This window comes from Malaclemys terrapin, chromosome 2, assembly GCF_027887155.1.
Source record: "Malaclemys terrapin pileata isolate rMalTer1 chromosome 2, rMalTer1.hap1, whole genome shotgun sequence".
NCBI classification, from domain to species: Eukaryota; Metazoa; Chordata; order Testudines; family Emydidae; genus Malaclemys; species Malaclemys terrapin.
The window spans coordinates 45,480,771-45,507,834 of record NC_071506.1 but is presented as its reverse complement, the minus strand read 5'-3'; the positions used below and the strand labels follow the sequence as shown (position 1 = coordinate 45,507,834).

At 41.8% G+C, this 27,064-nt stretch overlaps 1 protein-coding gene across 1 annotated transcript; it reads right to left on the bottom strand.

Annotated features, from left to right (window-relative positions):
* Positions 1–650: 650 nt before the first annotated feature.
* Positions 651–18,601, bottom strand: TMEM64 (transmembrane protein 64). Its single transcript, XM_054018804.1, has 3 exons — positions 17,458–18,601; positions 11,163–11,318; positions 651–3,145 (listed from the first exon to the last, which is right to left on the bottom strand). Exons 1-3 carry the CDS (start codon positions 18,193–18,195, stop codon positions 2,951–2,953), a joined length of 1,089 nt encoding a protein of 362 aa, XP_053874779.1. The 5' UTR covers positions 18,196–18,601; the 3' UTR covers positions 651–2,950.
* Between the last annotated feature and the right edge of the window lie 8,463 nt (positions 18,602–27,064).

Here is a 27,064-nt window from a genome sequence, read left to right as displayed (position 1 = left end):
TTAAATGAAGAAGCCATTGCTAGTAAGCACTTAGTGTAAAGTTGACTTTTGTCCTTTTGCTACAGTTTCCCTTGCTATTCTAGTGCCATTAAACTCAAAGGACTTCCATTTCTCTCTTTTCAGTTATCTATAATTTAATTTATTTCAAACAACAAATTAAACTGAATATTGTAGCTCAAACAAGTTTGTGAAGGTGACATGCAAAAAAATTTTAATTGGATTCATGCCCTTTTTTATCATCTATGAAGGCAACCTAAAAAGGATTCTTCAAGACAGTTTCCCAAGCCAGATTTTATTTCTGCTCTTTAAATCTATCTATATCTATCTCAAGACTCATGGTCTTCCCTAGATTAGCAGATTTCTCAGCTATGTATTTGTGAACTATCATGCTTTCAAAGCTGCATCTTCAGTTAACGTCCCAGACATCTGGTGATGTTAAACAGGTGTTAATTTAAAAAAATTAAGTAGACTAGAAATCCCTTCCCATGAACTACTCAGGTTCTTTAATCTTATATAATAAATTCACTAGTTCTCCTATCCCTATATACTTTTCCAGGCAAAAAGAGAGAACACCAAACATGGTTTTCCTTTGCAGTCACCTCCCAAAATACCCCTTCACAGCAACTTGGGAAAATTTAATGCATAACATATACTTGTTTAAAGAATTTATTGTATAAAATTATGATTGGCATGAAATAGTTCTTTTTAATGCATATTTCCCATTAACCTGTACACAAGTATTACAAGCATCAAGCAAAATGCAATAATTCTAAGAACTAATGCCATACTACAAAAAGCATTCACATAGTGAAGCTACTCTGGTTACAAAATATTAAATAAAAACACTTCAAAATATGTATTTGGGAAATGTTATTAAATGATCAATGCTTGCTTAAATTATTTAAACAAATAAGACACCTCTCTCACACACACACAAATACACCTTTGTTGGTTCAACCCACATGGAGTAAAGTTCAGATCCATTCATTTACTGGGATTATTCTTGGAAGAAAAAACTTTGTTACTAAAGGGATCATGCCATCAAGAAGTAAACCAGTTCTCTCATGGTTTTCATACAGAAAGGAATGCAGTTGTTGGGAGGCCAACATGTGCAAACACACACACCTCAAGGCATGTACCGACTGTCTCTTTAAAAAGACATTTCGAACTTAACTGTTTAATTTAACTAATTCAGCTCCTGAGGTCACAAGACCTAAGAACAGGGGTCTACAAAGGATACTTGCACTACTGCGAAGTCTGTAGGTGTCAATTTTTTTTTTTTTTTTAAGTATGATACATCCTCACTATAAGACTGTTAAAAAGTTATCAAATCTCTGCTTTCCAGCTACCTTTAAGGCCCTTGTCCTCTACAGCAAGTGATTTATTTAATCACTGGTAAATCCTGTGCTTGCACATCCTAAGAACAGCCTTACACAAAGGAGGCACTGTAATAAGCAATTATATTCTAACACAAAATATCAAAAGACCAGAAATGATTTTTACAGCTTAAAGCAAAATAACTACAAAGGTCATTTCTCAAAAGAAAAGGTAATAAATCAAGCTATTTTTGTGCCAGTTACTTTTCATCTGTTTGAGGCAGCTGAGTAGTGTTTATATGTATATCTACAGTATGTAATTCACACATACATATATGTATAAACACAAAGGTACTGTATCTACACACACAAGCACTAACATACTGAAGAACAATCCACAGCTCACACAAAAGGAGCACTATCCCATAATTCTAGTATAATTTTGTCTTTTTCAAAATGGATTCTGAATTCCTGAGTCTCAAAGACATTGCTGTCCTTTTCTATTAACTGATCTGAAGGAAAGCCTCTAGTTTGCATTTCTACCTAAGGGTACAATAGTTTAAATATTTTAAAAATGTAATGGGAGGGGGAAGCGTGACTGGAATTTGTTTGATTTTTAAAGCATTTTTAAAAGGAATAAAGGATCTTCACCACTATATAATAAAGGCCACCTTAGTCTAAGGCCAATTATGCTAGTATCCCAACATTTTTGTGGCAAGGAGAGATTTAGATCCCTATTCTTACTGTATGCATCACGCGCAATGAAAACAAAAATCCATCCTTTAAATAATTTTTTTAAAAAACATTTATAAATAGAATTGCAATGGAACAGCCCTTTTGTTACAATCCATGTGGTAAAGTCACTGGAGCAGATAATTCATGAGTTCTCCCTCAAATAGTGCTATATTCACCATAACCCATTATGTCCTCTATAGTTTCCCTTTTACTTTGCATATTACAGTGTAACTTAAAATGTTATTTAAGAGCACTTCAGTCCCACAATGTAGGATTTAAGCTTGTGTGAATAAGTACAAGTGGCTCTGCAACATTTCAATGATTTACAAAAATACATTCAACCAAAAATTTATATAAGGTTCTCTTTTTTAAAATAAAAAATGAAGGGAAAGTCAAATGGTCCCATAATTAGCAAAGTAATACACTATATCATTTCTGGAAATATTTCCAAAGCAAAGCACATTCAAGAGTATTGTACATTGAACTGCATACTTTTTACTCATTCATCTTTATCAGTAATAAAGATCTACTGTATATAATTATTCAACATTATAAATAATGCTAAGCAGAAAAATATTTACCTCTGGGCCATTTTTATCAGTTTCTTGGAACAAACACAAAACAAAATCTAAAGTGCAGGCTACAGATCATGACAGGCATAATAAAGGACAAAAGGTGCAGTAATTTGCATCTACATTTCAAAGTTGGTTAACCATCTATTGTTCCTTGCTAAATATCACCCTCCTTGTGCAATTTAATAACTGGTGAGTTGGTCTGTGTCACAGTACAACCTGTAACCATTTGGGTTTTTTGTTTTTTTACACTGGTTATAGTTGTCCATAGACATTTCTAGGTAATAGCTTACATTTACAAAACCTTTACATTTTTAATACTTTAAATCACACAATATTGATCCCACCCCCTGAAAATGTTATTGTCCTCTTGTTGCAGAATGTTGTTGAAGAAGTGATGCTTGGTTGGCTGCCTGGAGCAAAGGAAGTTTTCATTTCCATTTCACATGCTACGATAGCTGCATTCAATTCCACTTGAGCTCGGTGAACAACATAAAACATGAGACCGATGCTTATAACAATCTATGAATAAAACAAACACACTGCAGTTGAAAAAAATATATAGCAAAAAACAGGAATATAAAGCAAATACTTTAGGTGAAGCATTAAGGTAAGGTGTTCTCAGTACACAGCTTTATAGATCACTTGTTAATGTTTGGAGGTAAATGCATTCAGAGGAAGATAAGCCTAACCAATAGGATAATCCACGTCTAATACACTGCCATTGATATGTGAGAAGCCAGAGATTAGATGGGACTTCAGAATTGGCAGGTGCTGTAAGTCTAGGTGCTTTCTTCCATATGTTGTTATAATTGACAAACTTGTAAAGGTGGTTTTGCTATTCATCTCCTGGTAAAGAAATCCCTCCCTCTACCCCCCAAGAAAATGTGTACGTGCGGGTGAGAACCACAGCACTTCCCTAGTAGATATCAAGTAAAATTAATTCAAATGCTCAGTTACATTCTGATGAAGATGTGTGATTTGCAGAACAGTAGAGATAATACTCTACTGATGTCGGGGGCAAAAGGAAACAAGCTATTTTCTCTCTTGGCCCTCCATTACTGAACACATCCAGAAACAACAGAGCATTGCCTAGGCTCCTGCAGTTCCTGTATAGTACAACACGATGAGATAGACAAGGATGGTGTTCAGGAAGCTTATTTAACCCTGCCCATGAAGGAATTTTACAGCTGCACATGTGGGGTGGATCTCTGCAGTACCAAAGAAAAAGTGAATCCAAAGGGTTTAATGGTGAGAATAAATATCCCAAATAGTGTATCATTTATAGCAACAATTTATAGGAAAACTCCAAGCCCATTACTGCAGCCCAACAGTCTGAATGCTCACATAGGAAGGGGGAGGAGGGGAAATCAAATGCACAACTACAAAAATGCAGAATAACGGGCTCGGTGGTAATACTGCTAAAAAGGAACTGGGGTTACAGTGGATCACAAATTGGATATGAGTCAACGATGGGAAGCAACTGTGAAAAAGTAGGGTTACCATTCGTCCAGATTCTCCCGGACATGTTCGGCTTTTTAGGTTAAAAATAGCGTCCGGGGGGGGATTTGTAAATATCTTAAAATGTCCGCCATTCTCCCCCCCGTAGAGCACGGAGCGGGTGATAGGGTGGCCGGCTGGATTGAGCCACTGGGATGGTGCTCCAGCAGCCAGAGCCTCTCCTCCGCTTCCCCCTCCTCTCCCCTGCACTTCAAATCACTGGCCAGGTGGCCTCCGGCAGCTCTAGAGCTCCTCCCTCCTCCTCCTCCCTCTCCCCTGCTGCCCAGCGTGCTGCTCCCTGGGGAGAGCCGGGGCATGGATGTTCTAACCTGCTTTTGCAGGGGGGAAAGAACCGCCCCGCAGCAGGGAAAACAGAGAGTTTAGCTCCTGTCTGGAGCCCAGGTGTCAGTTTCCTCGCGGGGCGCTGGTCGTGCTCTGGCTGGAACGTAGCGGGGGCAGGGGGAGGGTGACTGCGGGGTACTTGATGATGGAAAGGACGCCTGGCAGCAGTAGCCATGCCCAGCCTGATGCTGGGAGATAGATTTTTGGGGAAGATTTAAAAAAACAAAAGCCCCAGACAGATGATGGTTAGAGGTCTTGGGGCCCCCCCCCCATAAATGTCTTCTGAAGTCTCCCCACCCCCTGACCCTCTGAGCCAGTTGGGGCTGTGTCCAGATGCCACCTGGAGTGTGCTGCGGAGCGGCACGGAAAGGGAGCCAGGGGGTTGGAGAAGGGGCAGGGGGGTTCTGGAGGGAGCAGTCAAGGGACAGGGAGTAGGGGGGGGTTGGAGGTTCTGGGGGGGGCCTGTCGGGGCAGGGGTGTGGAGAGTGGTCGGAGCGGTCAGGTGACAGGGAGCAGGGGGGGTAGATGGGTTGGGGATTCTGGGGGGGCAGTCAGGGGACAGGCAGTGGTTGGATGGGCATGGGAGTCCCTGGGGTCTGTTTGGGGTCGGGGGTGTGGATAAGGGTCGGGGCAGTCAGGCTTAGGTAGGGGGTGGGATCCTGGGGGGCAGTTAGGGGAGAAGGAGCAGTGAGGCTTAGGTAGGGGGTGGGATCCTGGGGGGCAGTTAGGAGCAGGGGTCCCAGGAGGGGGCAGTCAGGGGACAAGGGGGGGGGGTATGGGGATCCTGATGGGGGCAGGGTGGGGGCGGGGCTGCCCCCCCCTCCCCATGTCCTCTTTTTTGATTGTTGAAATATGGTAACCCTAGAAAAAGGCAAAATATCATTCTGGGGTGTATTAATAAGAGTGTTGGATATAAGACATGGAGGTAGCTGTCCCGCTCTACTTGGCACTGGTAAGGCCTCAGCTGGAGTACGGTGTGCAGTTCTGGGCACCATGCTTTAGGAAAGATATGGGCAAATTGGAGAGAGTCGAGGAGAGCAACACAAATGTTTAGAAGGTTTAGAAAACCTGACCTATGACAAAAGGTTAAAATACACTGAGCATTTTTCATCTTGAGAAAATATGACCAAAGACGGACCTGATAACAGTCTTCAAATAAGTTAAGGGCTGTTATAAAGAAGACTGATCAATTGTTCTCAATGTCCACCGAAGGCAGGACAAGAAGCAATAGGGTTAAATCTGCAGAAAGGGAGATTTAGGTTAGATATTAGGAAAAGCTTTCTAACTATAAGGGTAGTTAAACTGTGGAATAAACTTCCAAGGAAGGTTGTGGAATCCCCATCACTGCATGTTTTTAAAAACAGTTTGCACAAGCATCCGTCCAGGGATGGTCTGGGTTTACTTGGTACTGCCTCAGCCCAGGGGACTAGACTTGACTTCTCAAGGTTCCTTACAACCCTACATTTCAAGGATTCTATCATTTGTGAGCTTCACTGGAAATGTAGATAGGATAGAGGTCTCTTTTGTATAAATGGAGATTAGGCTGGGTTATAAAATTAAGATTGACTTTAGGAATTAATCTTCAAATTCCCTGCTTTTACAGCATGGAGGAGGGTTGGGATTTTTTTATGTTGATTTTAAGGACATTATATTCTCAATCTTAATTGAATGGGTGTCTTGGGGGGTGGGGGAGAAACCCATTGAGGCCTTTTTTATGCTCTTGTAATTAAAAAACATCTGAATGGGTTTTGCTTCTTACGGCCTATATATCTCCAGTGATGTCTCAAAGTTAACTCCAACAGCATAGTGTGTTGTTTCAGTGAAGCCTCAGCTATGGTTGTCAGGGAAATGACTCACAAAAACAAAACTGCTTTCCAGCTGTTCGAAACACAGGTTTTGCCTAACAGAAACCACTTGAAGAGGTTACCCCACTTTAGATTAAGTCTAGCAGAACTAAACAATCCCAAACAAACACACTTTAGCTCAGGTAGAACTTCCTCTGACCCTCCAAAAACATAACCCCACAGAATCTAAAATTCCCAAATGTAAGGAATTTGAGTTTGCATTAAGGACCATCACATATAAAATACTTTTATATCAAGCCATCTGAAGCAGCAGTGGACAAACTAAAAACACTTCAGTACAAGATACGAAAAAAAAACCTGTTTCAAACATCCCAACATAAATTAACTTCAAATGTTCCATAGAGACAAAATTATTCTCTGAGCAAAGGCTACACTTGAAAGTTTTCAGTCAGAAGACAGTTTTAGTCAGAAACTTACAAAGAGGTGGTAAGGAATTCAAAATAGGGCTTAGAATACAAGTTGTTTTGCAAACGGAAAAAAAGATTCTGGAAGGATGAAAGTAATTTCAAAATATTGCTTCCTACATTAAACACACCACATACTCATAGACAAACAGGAACACCACAAACCAAAACGGTTATTAAATCTTAGCTGAATATTCTCACTACTCTTGTTGCTCACGTTTTCATTTAACCTCATTTAAGGCAACAGTCAATTTCACCTTTAGGTTCCGCAGCAGCACAATTTGAAATGTTTTGTTGTGAACACTGCAGGGAAATGTTAAGTGGCTTGAAAACAGTTTCAGCTGAGATTTAAACAACAAAAACATAGAAACATGGCTACTCTTCACCTCTATTTTAAAAGTTTATATGGAGATATAAAGCCTAAATTTGGAGTCACATTTGACCTAACATTGTCCCTCTATGTCAGTGTTCTCAAAGCCGGGGGGCTGCGGGAAGCGGCGTGGGCCGAGGGATGTGCTGGCCGCCCACGGGACAGAGCACCACGGCCAGTGGGAGCCGCGATTGGCCAAACCTGCTGACGCGGCAGGTAAACAAACCGGCTCGGCCCGCCAGGGGCTTTCCCTGAACAAGTGGCAGACTGGCTTTGAGAACCACTGCTCTATGTGGTCACCAGAGGCACCTGCTTCCTCTGAGCCCCAGGAGTGCTCAAACCCCCGCTTTGCCCCAGGCCCCACCCCCACACACCCCCTTCCCACCTCCACGCCGCCTCTTCCTGAAAGGTTCCACCCCCTCCCCTGAGTGCAACCCATCCTGCTCCTCCCCCTGCCCCTCAGCACCTCCAGCACCCACACAGTCAGCACCTATTGGCACTATTTGACATAGGAAGCATTCACCACTTAAATAGAGTCGCCTCCAGGGTGAAGTGTGGCAAATCATTCTGCACCAAGGATAAACAATTGTTCCTAGAAAAGCAAATTAATAAGAACTTTCCAAGTGGAACTACAGAAGGAATTACAAGTAGGCAGAAGTAACTACTAACACTGAAACTGGGCAAGGGCAGCAAGATTAATACCATTCAAAAAGTGCCGCAGAATATTTAACAAGAAATGATCAAATTCTCATTTAAGCTGCATCTGAAAGACAGCACTTCCAGCAGAACAATATCCCATACATAGCACAAAGCTGAGGATGGTTCACTTCCAGTTCAGAAACCTGCCAACTATTACCACCACAAAAATGAATCAAGGACTGGGGGAAAAATGCCTTACAGTGACAGATTTACAGAGCTCAATCTGTTTAGTTTATCAAAAAGAAGAGAGAGACAGTGTAATCAAGTCACCTCTCAAAGTATCACCACAAGGAAAAGATACCAAGTTCTACAGGGCTCTTTAATCTAGTGGAGAAAGACAAACCAAGAACCAATAGCTGGAAGCTGAAGCCAGACAAATTCAAATTAGAAATAAGGCACACATTTAAACAGTTAAGGTAATTAACTATTGGAACAAACTACCAAGACAAGTGGTGGGTTCTCCATCTCTTGCGGTCTCAGTCAAGACTGGATGCCTTTCTGGAAACATCTTTTAGCCAAACAAGTGTCACTGGGCTCAACACAAGAGGTGAAATTATATGGCCGGTGTTATACAAGACATAAGGCTAGATGATCTAATGGCCCTTTCTAGCCTTAAACTATGAACCTACTCAATAATTAATGGTAATTGTTGCAGCACCTGATTTTCTTTTGCTGAGGACAGATACTGACCAGGGCCAAATCTATTAACTCCATAAAGACTAATAAAACAGTCAACGGTGATATAACTTCACACACTTCCTGTCTCAGTGGCATACTCCAGATGTCCCAAACATTCAAAACAGCATTTTATATTGGGATCCTGCAAATTACAAATCAAAGCTCTGTCCTTACAATTTGCTGCATGCAGGCGGAGATCCTCTGAAGTCAATGGGGCTCCATGTGGGTGAAGGGATCCTTTTGCATACAAGTTATGGGATCAGTGCCCAAGATATTTAACATTTATTACTAATCTTACACATTGAAATATATGATTTTGACTCTCCCCACACCCCAAACCAGATTAACTTCTGCTGCTGTTTGATAAAACTGGGTTAAATAGTACAATTTGACAAATTTAGCCTTTGTTTACAAACTGTGCATGGAGAGTTTAAAATTTTCCCAAATTTGTTATTCAGGATTATTCACCATACAGTTTCTAAAAATATTTGATCTGTTAATTGAACATTCATACCAAAATGTTCATAAGCAATGTTCAAAACATTTAGTTTCAACAAACATTACTGCCAGTAAGCTTGTCCCTTAGAATATTCTTTGAAAGCAACCACAAAAGTAGCTAAAGCAAATCACATTTTGTATTTCAGAAATGTTCAGAGTAGTTGTTTTTTCGAGCTATTTACGGAGCTCTAAGTTACTGATTAGGGCCCAAATGTCCAGCCCTAGTAGCCAGGCAAAGTGCTGGGAAAAAGCATTAGAAGTGGGTGGTGTGAATTAAAGGATTCCTCCAGTAACTGATCCTTCCCCCACCTCTTCAGTCACCTCCTTTTCTGAGCCCTTCCTATATCCAGCCTCCCCAACGTGCATCTGAACCATGACAGTTCCACTACATAGGCAGCCTCTGTACCTATGAAGGGGGTGGCTGGATTTAGCCCTTAGCAATTTTTAAAACAAACCACAGAACTAGCCCAGTAACAGAACTTCATAAGTAAAATGAAAGATGTTCAAATAACCTTTTTATTTTCTCTCATCTTTCCAGTTTATTTAACCCATGCTGTTACACAAATGTCAATATTCTCAAGCAAGCTTCATCAGCAAACAAGTAGCACATACAAATTTATTTAAATAGGGCCTGGTGTTCATTTTGTATCTTATTCTTTTTATAAAGAGATTTTAAGATTGTAAAAATTGAACAAGACAACTACAGTATGATCTGCAAATTTGCAAGCAAATGGTTGTAATTGCTATTCAAATCCAAACCAAAATCAAATCAACTGACAGTGTCAGGTGATGCTTTAATGCCTCTTCTGCTACTGGTATAGCAATGCCAGTTCACCATGCTCCCCACTCAAGGGATTTAACAACATTGCTCGCTGCCTAGGATTTCATGACAGGTTGACTGTAAATCAACTTTCGGGTAAACAACAGAGGTCTATAAAATCATGACTTGTGTGAAGAACGTGAACAGGGAAGTGTTATTTACCACTTCACATAACATAAGAACCAGGGGTCACCCAATGAAATTAATAGGCAGCAGGTTTAAAAACAAAACAGAGGAAGTAAAACTTCACACAATCCACCATCAAGCCATGGAACTCATTGGCATGGGATGTTGTGAAGGCCAAAAGAGTAACTGGGTTCAACAAAAATTAGGTAAATTCCTGGAGGATAGTTCCATCAATGGCTATTAGCCAAGTTGATCAGGGGCACATCATTCTCCAGGTATCCCTAAATCTCTGACTGCCAGAAGCTTTGACTGAACAGCAGGTAATGGATCATTCAATAATTGCCTTTTTTTCCTTCATTCTCTCTGAAGTATCTGGTACTGATCACTGTCAGAAGACAGGATACTAGGTGCTAGATGGACCCCTGGTCTGACCCAGTATGACCATTGTTATAGAAGTTCTTAATTCATACTTCTCATTAAGTCAGAATTACTTTCTAAATGGGGATGTTTCCAATAGGCCACCACTACAACCACTTATTTCTATAGCAACTTTCATCTAAAAACTGTATAAGCTGGGATCATGCTATACTCTTCTAATACTGAAGCACAGCCAATACTGGAATGGAACAGGGCAGATATTCTGGGCTTAAGGGAGGCTCCAAAGTGGAGTGAATGGCTATTGCTCTAATGGCTCACTACAGCAGCAGTGACTAGCTGAGCTCATTAGCACTCCAAACACAACCTCTCTCATCTCCCTATATTCCCCTTATATTGGAGGCTGGAGAAGCTGGTGGAGGAGGATGATTCCATGTCAGATGCACACACACTGGGGGAAAATCCCCACCTGGGAGATCCACTGGCTTTTACATCCTTTGCACCACCAGAGGCACAAAAGGTACAGATTACAGGAAAGACTCTTTCTTGTCCAACAGCATAGTAGTACCTAAGATCATGTTAGGACATTGGTTCTGTAACAACTCAAAGAAGATTGCCCAACCCATTGAATCACCAGTATTTCAGCTGGATTTTCCTAGAATGTCTCCCATTAGTTGGAGGACGAACAAGATCACAACCCTAAAGTAGTATGGCCACATGCAAAAAAAAAAAACAACAAAATACAAATTTCCAAATGTAACTGCTTTGTCTCCAGAGTCACCCAAACTACAATAAATATACTGGCTTTAAGATTAATGACTATGACAATAATATTATTAAATAATTTTTAAAAACCACTCACCTGTAAAGTAAATATAAAATAGCCACTAACACTTTGCTCTGCAATGACATCTTCCATAGTTCGCAAGGTGGTGCCTAAGTAGGAGTTTAGGAGCTGAGTAGGAAGCAGTCCAACTGAGGAAGCCATTAGATAGTTGGGTAACGATAGATCTGTAATCTAAATGAAATCAAGTGTGAAAAGCAATGTACAATTTCGATATAATTTTCCCATAACCAGTCTTGACTGCCTCCTCCACAACGGTCTAAGCAAAAGTTTAGAATTCATTATATTACAATATTCTGAAAATGACTGAGTGCAAAAGTTCAGTAAAAGATCAGTTCAACAAGGCAACACTTTTAAACTTGCCCTTTTAAAATTCTGTTCAATTATTATTTCATCATCTTTTGTTGGGCTGCATCTTCAACTGGACATCCTAAGGATGCAATTACACTATCCCTTTGCTTAGTTAAAATGCATGAAGAGTAGCTACAATATTTTTGTAAGGAAAAAATATGAATCATTTAAAACATCCTTCACGGAAGGTTTTTTTATATTACATTTTAATTGGCCAAGGCACAGAATTAGAGCTAGCCAGATATTTTTGAAAGTGGTGATGAAAAACAGGAAAAAGAAGAAAGTGTGAATATTCTTTTGAGTCCCCCTCTCCTGCTCCAACAACCCCCGAGTTTCTTTTTCCATTTTGAGTAGCTCTTAGCTATTATGCAGACAATTTGTACTGGGGCAAGGTACACAGTACCAGCTAAATAAAGTCAAATGGGATCAGGAGAGGTTGAGAAATACAGAGGAATGTAAAAGATGAGAGTCCAGAAGGGCATAGGATGCATTCATGCAGGCAGTGAAAACAGAAGGCAAGAGAGTGGGTTAAAAATAAAGTGAATACAATTTTATGGATGCTAAGGGACATAAACTAATCTACAAGCAGATCCCTGGATTATTTTCCTCGGTGATTATGAAAGCTTTAGACACTGAAGTTTTCATTCTCTCCTGACTCCAACAAAAAAGGCTAAGCATTGGCAACAGCACATTCCTAGCCAATGTGATTCAATCCTTACTTGAAGGGACCACTTTTAGGGCTGAGAGAATAATTCAACTGCCAAACTTTTAGCCATGACGTCTCTGTGGAAGCTGTCAATAATGATGCCAACTGGCATCAACTCTGATGTGACAATCTAAAAACAAAAATAAGACCACCAACTCATTTCAAATAAAATCCCTGAAAAAGGTTACCAGAGGTTGCGTGTTGGGAAAAGGTTTCCTTCCACTGATTTTTATGAACTGATGTTTTGAATACATACACTGCAAAATTTCTCTGATAAAGTCTTAGGCCTCTCATTGTGGTTGTTTAAACTGCTTAGCTATAAGTAAGTGGTGTACATATCATAACATTAACAAAACAGTCCACAAGACCAAGTTGGATCTTCAGTTTGTAGAATGGAGGTAAGTAAAAATAGATCCTCAATATACCGATCAGTCACAATAAATGATATGGTATTGACACATTAATAAAAACCAGTCTGTTAATGATAACACTGACAAATACTAGTCTTGCCAAAAAATCATTGTCAAACATATCTATTGACTTTGGAACGGCTCTAGCAATGTGTGCTTAAAGACTGGATTGCTGTGATTATTTGATTCATACACCTGTCGGAAGTTTGATGCAAGCTGTCCGTTGTTCCTAAAGAATTTCTGCAGACTATCCAACAGAACACATTACATGAAAGAAAACAACTTCTAAAGTTCTAATTAAGCAGAGTCAGTGCCACTGAGCTTCTACAAGGAAATAACACAATGGCACAAATCTGTAAAAAGTCAAGGACAAGGACAAAGACATCAACAGAGTTAAGTTATTTTAAGGGCTGTGCAATGAAATAAGTGACTAGTCTGTGAGTGCACCCTTAAGCGCAGTGTAATTATTTTAAAACAACAGATTAAATAATGTAATATCATAGTAACATTATTTTGAAAAGTTAAAAGTCACATTGCCAAAATCCCAAAGAGTTCTTAGCATGAAATATTAGTGAAAGGTTTTTTGGGGAAGGGAGAGGGAAGATGGAAAATAAAAGACTAGGGTTTGGTTTTGTTATTCCACTGGAAGAAAATAATTTCCCACCACTCTTCCCAAGTAATTTAGGAAGACGCTTCCAAAATACATGTTGCAAATTTTGCTTGCTAGATTTGAACATATGCCAGCAACATGACTAATATATTTTCTCACTGTGGGTGTTTTGACAGATTACTCTAGACCTAATTATTTGACAGATGTTCTCAGAGGAGTACTTCTTAAAAAAAAAAAAAAAAAACACACACACCAGTAGAAATCTGGGCCATGGTGGAGCTATGCACAGACCTCCTTTATTATCAAGAGGATGCAGTCAGTGCTATTACTGTCTTTAAAATACTAAAGCAGATATAAGATTTGCTAAATAGGGCCTTGTCATTAAATCTAATGGAATTGGGAAACAAATCACAAAGAATCTTTGGGGAACTTCTTCCCTTTGTGAATATATAGTATAGCATTTTACTTGCAGATACCTAAGTTTGCGTTTCTGATTTTGTCCCGCAACAAGGACATAGGAAAGACCATTTCCAACTGAAGGAGAAACAGACAGTAAGTTTAAAACTGATGTACATCCCATCAACCCTGACACCAAGAGGCTCGTGCTAGAGAAAACAATGCAGCACACATGCCTTTTGCTCACAGTTTGCAGGATTTGGGTCTATGCTGATACTGAATAAGGGGCTTCTGCTGGTACTGTTTCCTTTAAAAGGGATAGGAAGTAGAGGCTGATAATGCTTATCGCTGATAAAATGTTTGTACCCAAAACCTTTTCCATGGGGGATGAGAAATCCCCAAAGACTTTATAGCAGACCTGGTTTCAACTGTTTGTCTAGAACCTCATCTCTTCCTCCACCACCAAAAGGGAGGTCTTATACCTGGATTTTTTTTTTCCTGGGCAAAGCACTTCTAAGTAATCACACAGTTTACAGCTCTAGATGACATATTAGAAGTAGAGGATACTCTCAAGGTGTGTTTTGCAACAAGTTGACCTTCAGCAATAAGGGCTTTGGCCAGCTGGTCTTCCACCAGTGACTGGACAAACAATGCTATTTTCTCCCACAGGTAACATTGGTATCAGACAGTAACGTCCAGATAAGTTGCCACACTAATGCTGAGTGTGGCAAGTGAGAACATCTTTCTACCCAGCAAATCTAACTTCTTACCCTCTCTATCAGAAAGGGTAGAATGGACTTGATCCCCTTTAGCTCTTTGAATGGCAGTTGCCACCACCAATGAATTTGCAGCTAGGTGAGTCCAGAAGAACAAGAACCCCTCAGGAAGCAGCTGGTATAACTTTTCTTTTTTAGAAGCTGCCTGTGCTGAGTTTAACTAGATAAATTTTAGCATCTGTAATAAGCCATCTAAGACTGACAAGGCAATCTTCCTCCAAGAGAGTAAGCCCAAAATATTGAAAAACAGCTGTGTAATTTACTCTAAGGTTACTGAAGGGTTGTTCAAGACAGTAGCTATCCTTTCCATAAGTTGTGAAATTGGAGCATACCTTCTAGAGGGGAGGAAGATGATGCACCCACATTGTCATTTGGAGAAGTTTAACCATCCAGATTTGTACCTACATTCAGAGATTCAATGGGCCCTTTTAGTTCTTCTTCAGACTGTGTGTCTGGGACAAGCAAAGGAGACTGTTTCCTTGGTACCAGTGAGAGCAACAGGTCCAGCGAAGAATATTTCCCTTGAACACTTTTTGGAGAAGGCTCCCTTTCTTGCTGCCTTTCTTCAACCTTTTAAATTCAGAGTAATACCTAGGGGAAGGCCAATATGGCCACACTTCCTTTAGTATTCCTCCCAGTATCCAGTGAGAAATTTCCTATCAATCCCTTGGTGAGGGAGGATGAGCTTGTGGTTTGAAAGGGTGGAACAGTGAATCTCATAATGCTCTCCAAGTTATCTGATCCTTTTCCTTGGCGGGGAAGAGCAAGGAAAGGTACCAGGCTGGTCATGGTACAATTTCAGGTCAGAGTGCAATCCGAAAGAGGTTTCCAATGGTTACAACAAATGACTTGGTTAAGTGAAAAGCCAGAAGTTGTAAAATATTTCTGTGGGAAACAAGGAGGAGAGTCATGCATCTCCAGCAAGATTTGCATAGTTAGGAAAACATATTAAGGAGTATTCTAATGAGAAAACTGTATCACCAAAGCTTAAAAATGTGCTTGAAAACTATGCTAACAATATAGTACTTGACACCTTACACGAAAAAGTCTCAATTTTTTCAGTCAGTTTCTACAGAAATCACAACTTGGACCCTATACATAGAATTTATTTTGTGTTTTTGTATATTGTTAACTTGTGTGAATACTATAGCTGCATGGGAGCGCTACTATAGTTAAGGTTGCATCATGACATCTGTTTAAAGGTCCACTGAAGTTCCCTAAAATTGGCATTCTTAGTCAGATTCATTTAAAATATAGTGTGCATCAAGATTAATGTTAGTGATTTTGGAGTCAGTTGAGTTAGGGCTTGAGGAGATATAAGTCCAGGAGGAAAAAAGTCATTTTTCAAAAAGTTGCCAGGTGTTTTTTTGGTTTGGTTTGGGGTTTTTTTGCTCAGAGCTACAGATCAAACTATTGATGTGATGCAAGTCAAAATGGTCTCAAACTGTTGAATATTAACGAAGGTAGTGCATGGCATACATTCTATCTTTGGGGGACTTGGACTGAACAGTATTTAAGAAAATTTTTACTCTGCACATTTGCTAATATAGAAAAATGACTAGAGGATTTAAAATTCAACTCTTATACGTGCTTTAAAATCTAAACAGTTACTCAGATTGCTTTGAAATATGGTGTGCCTCATGGGGGGGGGGGGGGTGGTAATGTTAGTGATCCAAATTTGGGGTCATTTGACAGAGGGGTTCCCAAGTTACAACCCCCCCACCCAAAAAAACCTAGTTTCCTTCCGTCCACTGCCTTATACTGTGGCTAGAGATTGCTACAATGTGAGAGTCCAGGTGGCAATTTTATTTTGGAATGGAATGTAAATCAAAGTATTTAATTAATTTAATTCTAGTCCCACCATTTTTTAGGCTTTTATATGCACACCTCAGCTCTGCCAGTGCACCCCAACCTACTTGTACCTGTCAGCTCTGACTACACACAACATACTGAATACATAAAACTAAACAAACCCCATAATTATTACCATCTTTCAGTTATGACAATCTTAGGTTAAAAAAATTCAGAAAGAAAAAGATTTTTTTTAAACTGTGTCCATTTAGTTATCAAGGGAATCTGCATCCTTCCTACCAAACTTGCATTTTAATCAGACTTTCTCCAGATCTAGCCAATCTCATTTAAAATGAGACTCATTCATTCTGAATCACTTTTAAAAGGCAGTTCTTTTAAAACTCTCTTCTGTGAGATTTGCTTTATACTATGTTCCTTTTGCATAATATACAAGACTGAGAATCTTCTATCACAACCAACATAAAATGATTCCAGCAAAATCTCAGCTAATGATGTCTTGAGAATCTTTCTTTCTCAAGCAATCCTAGAGGTGGCCTGTAATAGCAGATGGTGGGGGAGAACAGAATGCCAAATCTATCGCTGGAAGAGAGACACCCTAATTGGGAGATTAATTTTACAAGACTACTCAATGTAATGGTCATATTCCTGTCCAATTTTTTCCTCTATTATTCAAACAACACTTATGATTACTATAACCGGAAGAACCGAAAAGAATACTGTGGTTTCAGTTCGCTTACTATGTGCGAGTCACAGTACTTTTCACTGTTTTACAGCACCACCTATGAGGCCCAGAGCTGGCAGCCAGAGCAGTGCTGTCCTATTGAAGTCAGTGGGCAGTAACATGGGCCCAAGGGTCCACCCTGGCAGAGTTGACTACAGGATCAGGCCCTGATCTTGCAACCGCATCCCTAAGGGCAGACCTTTGCCAGGCGCATGGATACATTTGCCTAAGGCAGTTTCTGTTTGTGAAGGTCTTTCACACAGAACAGAGGAAAGAGGCTTCCAATCTAAAAAAACTGAGATTATGAAACTGCAAAAGCAGGGAACTCCGACTACGAATAAGTTATGTGTTTTGCAGTGTTCAGTGGTGTGAAAATCAGTGAAATTGTCAGTTCCTACAGCTCTGATATGGGCTCCATGGGGCGAAATCATGGCCTCACTGAAGTCAGTGGGAGACTCATATTGATTTCAATCAAGACACCCCCCACTCCCTACCGCCACAGGCAGGGCCCTGCTCGTGGGAGCCACTCACCGAGAACACCGCGTTTTGGAGCCCGAAGGGGATGGGCGTGAGCCTGGCCAGGGCCACCACTTTGAGGCCGCTTCCTCCCTCTACTACGCGGATAACGGCGCTGAGCTTCTCGCTGCCCTGGATCCTCGCTAGCACCCAGCGGGCCAGCAGCTTCTTGCAGACCACGTGGGCGATGAAAGTGCCGATGAGGACCCCGAGCACCATCAGCCCCATGCCCAGCACGAAGCCGTACAGGTAGCCGGCGGCCACGTTCAGCACGATGTAGCCCCAGCCGCAGGGGAAGGAGACCACGATGAAGCCCACGGTGAAGAGCAACACCCCGGCCACGCTGTCCAGGCTCTCGGCCCAGAGCAGCAGGTCCCGCACGTACTGGCGCACCAGGGCCAGCGAGGCGAAGCACAGCGCCGCCAGGACGCACACGCCCAGGCAGCTCTTGCACCAGCAGGTGCCCAGCAGGCAGCACGAGCAGCGCCACGTCCTGGCCTCGGGCAGCCCGGGCCCCGCGCCACCCGCCTCGGGCAGCTGGCACAGCAGCAGCTCCGAGTGCTGCAGCCCGTTCTGCTCCGGGTACGGCCCGCGCAGGAGCCCAGCCGTGTCTCCCTGGGCTCCGCCGGCCGGCTCCCCGCCTCCGCCTGCCCGGGCCAGCCAGCGGCTGAGGTCCTGCCGGGCTCCCTGGGCAGCCGCGAACTTGGCGGCCCGGCAGAGGAGCTGGAGCACGGCGCCCCCGGAGCTCCACATGCCGCCGGGCCCGGCAGCCGGCTCTAGCCCGGCAGCGCGCTCCGCTGGGCGGGGATCGAGCCGCCGCGCTGGGCCAGTCCCCGCTCCCCGAAGCCACTGGGCAGGGGCGGCCGCTCGTTCATCGCCCCGCCATGGCCCGGCTCCCGCGGCGACGAAGAGACCGAGCTGCTGACGGCGGCGGGAGAGAGGCGCGCGCGCTTCGCGGAGGCCGGGCGGGTCCCGGGTGCTGAGCGCGCGGGCGGCGGCTCGGGTTTAGGCGGCGGCTCCGGGCTGGCGGCCCTGGCAGATGGGGAGTCCTGGGGGGCGGCCCTGGCGGCAGCGGGGCTCCATCTCCCAGCGCGCTCGGCTCCGGAGGACGCTGAGCCCGGCGGTGCAGATGTGGCAAATCCGGCGGCGGCCGTGCCGAGCCGAGCAGGGGGCGGCGCCCAGTTGGGAGTGGGGGAGGAGGCTCGGGGCGGTGCCTCCTCCCCCTCCTCCCCAACGCACGGCCGGGGGCAGGGGTAGGCTCCTGGTACATTGGTCTGGCAGCCCATTGGGAGCTAGCTGGAAGCGCGTCTCACCCCTAGGTCCTGGGGATCCCTTCCTTGCCCTACGGGACTCCCTCCCACCCGCTACTGGGCTGTGCTGCTTTGACCCCCAATGGCCGTTCCCAACTGCCGCGGACCTTTCCCACCACGGGACAAACCTTGAACTGGGTCGTGGCGGCTGACTGAAGAAAACCAACAGCCCCCCCTTTCCCTGTCTGCTGCCATGGTTCTTCCTAACTGCAGGGGTTGGAGGGTTACAGACCCCACAATCGGGCCCAGAAGTAGGGTTGCCAACCCACCACAATTGTCCTGTCCTGTCATCTCCAGGAATGAAAGATTAATCTTTAATTAAAGATTGTGTCATGTGGTGAAACCTCCAGGAATATGTCCAACCAAAATTGGCAACCCTACAAGAAGTGTAGCTCTGGGGGCATCTCTGACTGTGAAGTTACTGTCAAGTATCAGGGGGTAGCCGTGTTAGTCTGTATCTACAAAAACAACAAGGAGTCTGGTGGCACCTTAAAGACTAACAGATTTATTTGGGCATAAGCTTTCGTGAGTAAAAACCTCACTTCTTCGGATGCATCCGAAGAAGTGAGGTTTTTACTCACGAAAGCTTATGCCCAAATAAATCTGTTAGTCTTTAAGGTGCCACCAGACTCCTTGTTGTTTGTGAAGTTACTGTTCGACTTCTTCCACCCAACTCCAGGAAGGATTTTGTGTGTTGCTGAATATTTTGAAAAAAGTTTAATGATATACAGCTGAGAGACACTTTCAGATGAAGCACTGACCCACATTTTTTGAGTGCAGGTTAGGTACTAAATCTCTGCCTAGGTGGAAAGATGAGCTGTGTTGCAGATAGGATGACCAGATAGCAAGTGTGAAAAATCGGGACAGGAAGTGGGGGGTAATAGGTACCTATGTAAGAAAAAGCCCCAAAATCAGGACTGTCCCTATAAAATCAGGACATCTGGTCACCCTAGTTGCGGAGGTTGTTTTGCCATATTCAGAAGCCTTGTTTATGCTACCCAAGTTCATACCTACAAGTCTTGTTGGTGCATAATTACTGATGGTAGCAAGAGGGAAGATATAGGGTGGAAGCCGGCTCAGGCATCAGCATCCACTGGGAGCTGCACTGGTGAGGAATTTCTTCAATTAATGTTGCAAGCATAGACAGAGCCAGAGCAGGTGTGAAAGTTGGGAGGTGGAAGAATGATTATCAGATTATATAGACCAGTGGTTCTCAAGCTTGCGGCCTAATCAGCACAGAGATGCGGCCCATGTGACATCTTCAGGGCCATACAGGTAGTATTAGATGTGGCCCACGTAACACATTGTGGGCCACATATGTGCCCACAATGGTAAATAGGTTGAGAACCACTGATACAGACATACACATGCATTCGAGAATGAAGAATTAGACTATGGTCTGAAGGACTTGCCACAAATAAGTGTGTTTACTATTATTACAAAATACATCTCTTCATTAGAGACAATAAAGTAGGAGTGGTCCAGGAAACAGAAAAAGCAACAAAGGACCTTTGAGCAACACTATTAGGAAGTTCCCAGACCTGAAGAAGAGCTCTGTGTAGGTCGAAGGCTTGTCTCTCTCACCAACAGACTTTGGTCCAGTACAAGATATTACCTCACCCACCTTGTCTCACCATTGGTAGAAAACATTTCCGGGAGACTCCATCTTATTGGAAAGGTTGTTGTCCCAACACAGTCTGTCCTGCTTGTTGTTATCCATTGTCTGACTCTGATCTGCTTTTTGGGGTGCTCATGCCTCCCTACTTATATTATATACTCACAGAGGGCATCGGTACAAAAATAGCAATAGATAAAAAAGCACTGCATTATTGTGCAGCAAGGATTGCATGCACCAAACATAAATCTAGTAATATATTCCAGCAAACTGGTTTGTAAAAGATGTTTGGCCATAAACAAGCGAGGAAGACAGAACAATTGGTTTAATTACAGTATATGGGCAAACATTAAGGTAAGGCTGTCATGCAGAGCCAGTGTATGCACAATTTTGTTGGGGTTTTTTGGTTGGTTTGTTTGCTTTTTCAACACATGAAAAAGCATCCCTAGTTGAGAAGCCTATCAGGGTTATGTGCTTTAAACTGTCCATCAATTTCTCCATTCAAGTGCATAACTTATGTGATCAGTCAAGTCTTTGTGCTGGAACAGATCCCATGGGGCCTCTGATGTAAATGTTACAGGGCTATATGCAGAGTCACATTATGGTATCAGGCCAAGTTCAGAGGTGTAAAGGGAGGGAGTATAAATTACAGGTTGGTAAATGTGTCTGAGTTTGTCGGTCAGTGAAAGTTTAAACACCCATTTTGACTTCCTCCCAACTCACCTCTAATTTGGGGCTGATATCTTTCTTGACTCAGTATTCTATTTTGATACATGTCAATAGAGGGGTAGATTGTACAACCAGTGTAGAATATTGCTTTGAAAGAAGTGTTTGTTGTACAAGAGTGCTTTTAATATGATACAAGTCATTTCCTAAATGGAGGGATTTTTGCTACATATACGGAAAGAATGAAGACCCCAGAGGGACATATGATGTTTCTTTGTTCCTGCATCAAGGATTCAAAATCTGGAATAGTAATTTTCAAATGATTGACACAGGTTCTGTACTCTTAAAGGTCTACTGTTGACCCGTCAAACACAATAGAAAATATTCTGTTTAGTGACAATACTGCTTTCACCTACACTTCATGTATTTCTCTTGCCTCAGTTTATTTCAGAGAATATTAACAAGAAAACAAGATTTGTATTTTTAAATGAACTTCTACTGCTGCTTAATCTGCACTGATGCCATATTCTGTTCATGGCCTTATACTGCATCCATCACTGTGTTATTTGAGCACCTTTCAAATATGCATTAAGCTGCATGACTAGCATCTTTGGCTTATGGTGCCTTCTCCATTCCTTTCCCCTCCCCAGGGGAAAAAATTGGGTTTGAACTCTTGTTATGAAGTGCTGTATACTTTTATTAGGCTGAAGAAATGCACCTTGCACTTGTACAAAAAACTGTAAGATTTGCAGTGGTTCTTAGGACTTGATTCTGCAAATTGCTGAAGTCTCTGGCCCTGATCCAGCAGAACACTCATCTTGGAGCCAATGGCACAGCTCCCATTCTTAAAGTTAAGCAGGTGCTTAAGTACTTTGCTGGATCAGGGACAGAGGGCTTGGTATCTAGCACCAAATTATTTATATTTCTTCACGTGTTGCGGTAAGGCTGTTACCATATTTGACTTACTAGACTTACTCACATTTAAACAAACTCCCCAAAGTTGCCTTGACATATTGAGCATACATTTCTCAGATTATGGGAATAGATAGTCTTCATCAAATTAAAGTTATTGCTTTATAAATCTGATAGTGTCGGGACATGATTATAATTAGCAACATATTAAACTCAAATGTATTAAACAACAGAGAAATAGTGTGATCAGAATCTCACTGTGTAAAAATTAAAAAAAGAGACCCATCTAAAGCAGTGACTAATCATGTCCCAAAAATAATTCTAAAAGAAGAAGAAAAGCCAATCCATGATATCAGAAATGTAAAAAAGAACAAGTAGCATATTTCCCTTCAATAAGGTCCTGATTCAGTAAGGTACTTAAGCCCATGCCTAACTTTAAGCACATGAGTTGTGCCAAACCAATGGGATGATTTATGTCCTTTAAGTTAGGCATGTGCTAAGATATCTTGCTGAATAGGGGCTCTGAAGCCAGAGACAACAGGTACATTATGCCAAAAATGAGTCAGAAGCTGAAATGATTCTGACTCTGAGTTGCAAACTACTGAAACTTCATTGTAGTTATCGTCAAGTTAACTTTTTTCGGGGGGTCAGAGGTAGCTGATCTGTGGGTAAGCCTATTTTGTTTGGTTAGATCATAACATTAAGGGGTTTATATGTGGGTCAGCTTATATGTGAATATATATGCTATTTTAACTCCACAGATAATAAGGTGAATGTCCTTCCAAAGGAACGGCAACTGAATGACTTAAGCTATTATATGTTAAAATATGGATATATTCAAGAATTTGTTACAGGGAATGGGAAGTGTGTTGGAGGGAAAAAATGCCAGTACGTTACTAGAGGAGTTGCAAGAGGAGGGATGGCAGCATTACCAGTTAAAGTATAGATTACTGTCAACTTCTCACAACTCATGGTTGTCCAGTGTTTTCATTTTTTGGACCAAAAAAACCAAAAAATTGATCAAGGTATAATAAAGCTAACACTTCTTTGCCTCCACGTGTTGATTAGGAAAGAATCTTAAATACTATATATACAAAACATTACCCAAAGTTAATATGAAAGACCAGTAAAACCCAGTTTTAAAGATATATTCTTTTTAAGGATTGGGTTGTAAATCAGGTATGTGTTGACTTGCATCACAATTGTGTTTGAATTGACTGAGTTTCCATAGCAGCCTGTCAGATACATATGTGACTAAAAACTGTAAATGTACTTAGAGTTGCAGTCTCCCAGCTAGATGTATTGAGGTCATTTTGAAAACATTTCATTAATTCAGATATGCACTCATACATAATTGTGGAGATTATGGAAGAGGGGGACACGCATCAGGGCCCCAAAGGTGCCCTGCGTGATCGCTACTTCCCAACACAGATGCAATGAGGTTGAGTGGTGACCGCAAAAGAGAAATTAAAACAACTAATTATTCCTCAAAGAAGGTTTTTTAATGATTTACGGCTATAAAGGCAACACAGACAGAATAGGAAAAGGAAAATTAAGGACCAGCACTGAATAAGATCAATATAGATAACTGAAGACAGGGACAGCGACTTGCAAAGCTATTATCACTCATTAACTATTAACTTCACATGCACTGTGTCCGTTCCCAGTAAACACAAAAACATATGCAGTTATTATATATTGATTAACTTTTTACTACTACCATTCCTAAACAATTTTCTACTATTATTAAACTTTTTACTAATATTCTTAACCCTATAGTATTGATACAGACTTAAGATTAACCGGCTGGAGCACAATCAGACTTCTTTACTCCAAAACATTACCCTGCATTTTCCCGAGAATGTTACTCTTCAGTCGACCACTTTCCACACTGGCCAGGCACAGATAGTTGATGAGGCGCAAATCCCTTCGGTTCAGGGTGTGTGTGAGAGCCCAATCAAAGAGAGATCTCTTTTAGGTCAATACACACACACACACACACACACACACACACACACACACACCTGCATCTTTGCACCTTTTTATACATTACTTGTTGGCCGTGTTTCAAAGCAGGTCAACCAATTAAGGTGGCCAAATATTTTAGTGTGGTAGTTTGCGATTGTTTTGATCTTATGAACTGTGCACCTGTGCCCAGCTCATCTTTTCTTTATGCGGCCTGTTGTCCTAATTGTGGTCAATTTGCTACACTCAAAAACATTTGAGTCAGCCTAAAAAAGTATCTGGTTGCAGTGCATAGTAACCACAAGTCTGTATCTAATTTCACAGAATTTCATTTTTGCTCAATCTTAGTCTATAAAGCTTCCTAGCTAGGTTTTGCTTATGCCTGTAGGATTTTATTGCGCTCACTCTTTGCAGCTCTCGGAAGTTTTAGGCCTAACACAATACTCAAGTATCAGAGGGGTAGCCGTGTTAGTCTGGATCTGTAAAAAGCAACAAAGAGTCCTGTGGCACCTTATAAACTAACAGATGTTTTTCATTTTAAGCTTGACAATACTCTTGTTCAAATTATTCACAATAATTAGGAAACTGTATAATAGATGATTATGCATCCATTTACACAGAAAAACCATACAGATTTTTTAAAACTATATCTGTAAGAAACTTTAAACCAATAAGTACAACATGTAATAGTAGAACACAGTTAAGTAATGTATTGAAACACTTTCTACTCTGGAGGAGACTCTGAGACATTTATCACCTTGGCATTATATATTTTATAGAAGAAGTACCAGCTGGTGTAAATCCATTTCAATGGAGCTATGATGACTTACATTTACACCAACTGAGTATCCAGTCCAAAAAGGGTAAATGAACAAGATCCTGAAAACTTATAAGTAAATTAAAAATGAGGCCAGATTCTCAGTCCAGCTGCTGCTGCTTTGAGCTGCTCCAGAAGTGCAAAACAGCCCTCAATTCAGCTTAAAGTGTCACTTGAGGTTCTTCCTGTAAATGGCAACAGAGGGTCCTGTGGCACCTTTAAGACTAACAGAAGTATTGGGAGCATAAGCTTTCGTGGGTAAGAACCTCACTTCTTCAGATGCAAGTAATGGAAATTTCCAGAGGCAGGTATAAATCAGTATGGAGATAACGAGGTTAGTTCAATCAGGGAGGGTGAGGTGCTCTGCTAGCAGCTGAGGTGTGAACACCAAGGGAGGAGAAACTGCTTCTGTAGTTGGATAGCCATTCACAGTCTTTGTTTAATCCTGATCTGATGGTGTCAAATTTGCAAATGAACTGGAGCTCAGCAGTTTCTCTTTGGAGTCTGGTCTTGAAGTTTTTTTGCTGTAAGATGGCTACCTTTACATCTGCTATTGTGTGGCCTGGGAGGTTGAAGTGTTCTCCTACAGGTTTTTGTATATTGCCATTCCTGATATCTGACTTGTGTCCATTTATCCTCTTGCGTAGTGACTGTCCAGTTCATATTCTCACCAGCAACCACACACCGCACCATAACAACTCTAACTCAGGAACCAACCCATGCAACAAACCTCGATGCCAACTCTGCCCACATATCTACACCAGCAACACCATCACAGGACCTAACCAGATCAGCTACAACATCACCAGCTCATTCACCTGCATGTCCACCAATGTTATATATGCCATCATGTGCCAGCAATGCCCCTCTGCTATGTACATTGGCCAAACTGGACAGTCACTATGCAAGAGGATAAACGGACACAAGTCAGATATCAAGAATGGCAATATACAAAAACCTGTAGGAGAACACTTCAACCTCCCTGGCCACACAATAGCAGATGTAAAGGTAGCCATCTTACAGCAAAAAAAACTTCAGGACCAGACTCCAAAGAGAAACTGCTGAGCTCCAGTTCATTTGCAAATTTGACACCATCAGATCAGGATTAAACAAAGACTGTGAATGGCTATCCAACTACAGAAGCAGTTTCTCCTCCCTTGGTGTTCAGACCTCAACTGCTAGCAGAGCACCTCACCCTCCCTGATTAAACTAACCTTGTTATCTCCATACTGATTTATACCTGCCTCTGGAAATTTCCATTACTTGCATCTGAAGAAGTGAGGTTCTTACCCACAAAAGCTTATGCTCCCAATACTTCTGTTAGTCTTAAAGATGCCACAGGACCCTCTGTTGCTTTTTACAGATTCAGACTAACATGGCTATCCCTCTGATTCCTGCAAATGGAAATCCTCAGGTGCCTTCAAGCCATTGTAGTTACTCTTATGCCATCTCTTGGCACTAGGGGCATGGCTGGGGTATCCCTATATCCCAGCACTTCCAGAACAGCTCCTTGGAGCCACAGGCAGCTGGTGTAATATAGAGCACCCAGCAGGGGTGCTGGAACTAGGTGTACTGCGGGTGCGACCACACCCCCTGCCTTGAAGTAGTTTTTATCATATACACAGTTTACAGTTTTGTTCAATGGCTTTCAGCATCCCCCACTATAAAAATTGTTCCAACGCCACTGGCACCCAGTGTAATGTTCAGCGGATATGAAATCATCCTCTAGTCTACATTACTCCAGAGCACTGGACAAGCCCTGGCAGCCCCAGGATAAAAGTAGATATAAATGATGCTTAAGTTTACTTTTGTACTACAGTCCTGAACTGCACTAAGCACAAGTTGGATGCATCCCAGGATGTTAGCCATGGTATTGTTTGAATTACCCATACCCCCAGTTCAGAATATGAATATTATAACAACAGAATAACTGATGCAGTTCTTGAGAGCACTGATGTTTGCAAATACTATTTTTTAGAGGTTTTGCTTTAGCAATGAATTATAGATGCCATGAAATAACACACAAAGAGCAGAGCAAGTTCAATAGATAACTGCCTCAACAAATATTTTAGTGGGGTTGTTTAGGTACAGATGCTTATTTGTTTAACAATCAATAAAGTCACTAGTAACAGCAGACCTAAATATCTAGCATGTTCAAGTGAACTTTTGGGATAAAAAGATTAGGAATACAGAACTGTCAACACCCCTTTACAATCATATTTTCACCTGCTCATACAGTATACATTTATATCTTCTTGGAAAAATACTTTGCTAGGCTTCAAGAAACTCCCAAACTAATTCTGGTATCTTGGCATCAGTTATAATTTGTTATATAAA

Bases quoted from the DNA above. Each gene is read 5' to 3' on its own strand.
- TMEM64 (XM_054018804.1), bottom strand. From the start codon at position 18,195: ATGTGGAGCTCCGGGGGCGCCGTGCTCCAGCTCCTCTGCCGGGCCGCC. The intron at 11,319-17,457 runs GTGAGTGGCTCC...GATTTCATTTAG, and splicing joins TCCAAAACGCGGTGTTCTCG to ATTACAGATCTATCGTTACC. The intron at 3,146-11,162 runs GTGAGTGGTTTT...TTTTATTCATAG, and splicing joins ATTTTATATTTACTTTACAG to ATTGTTATAAGCATCGGTCT.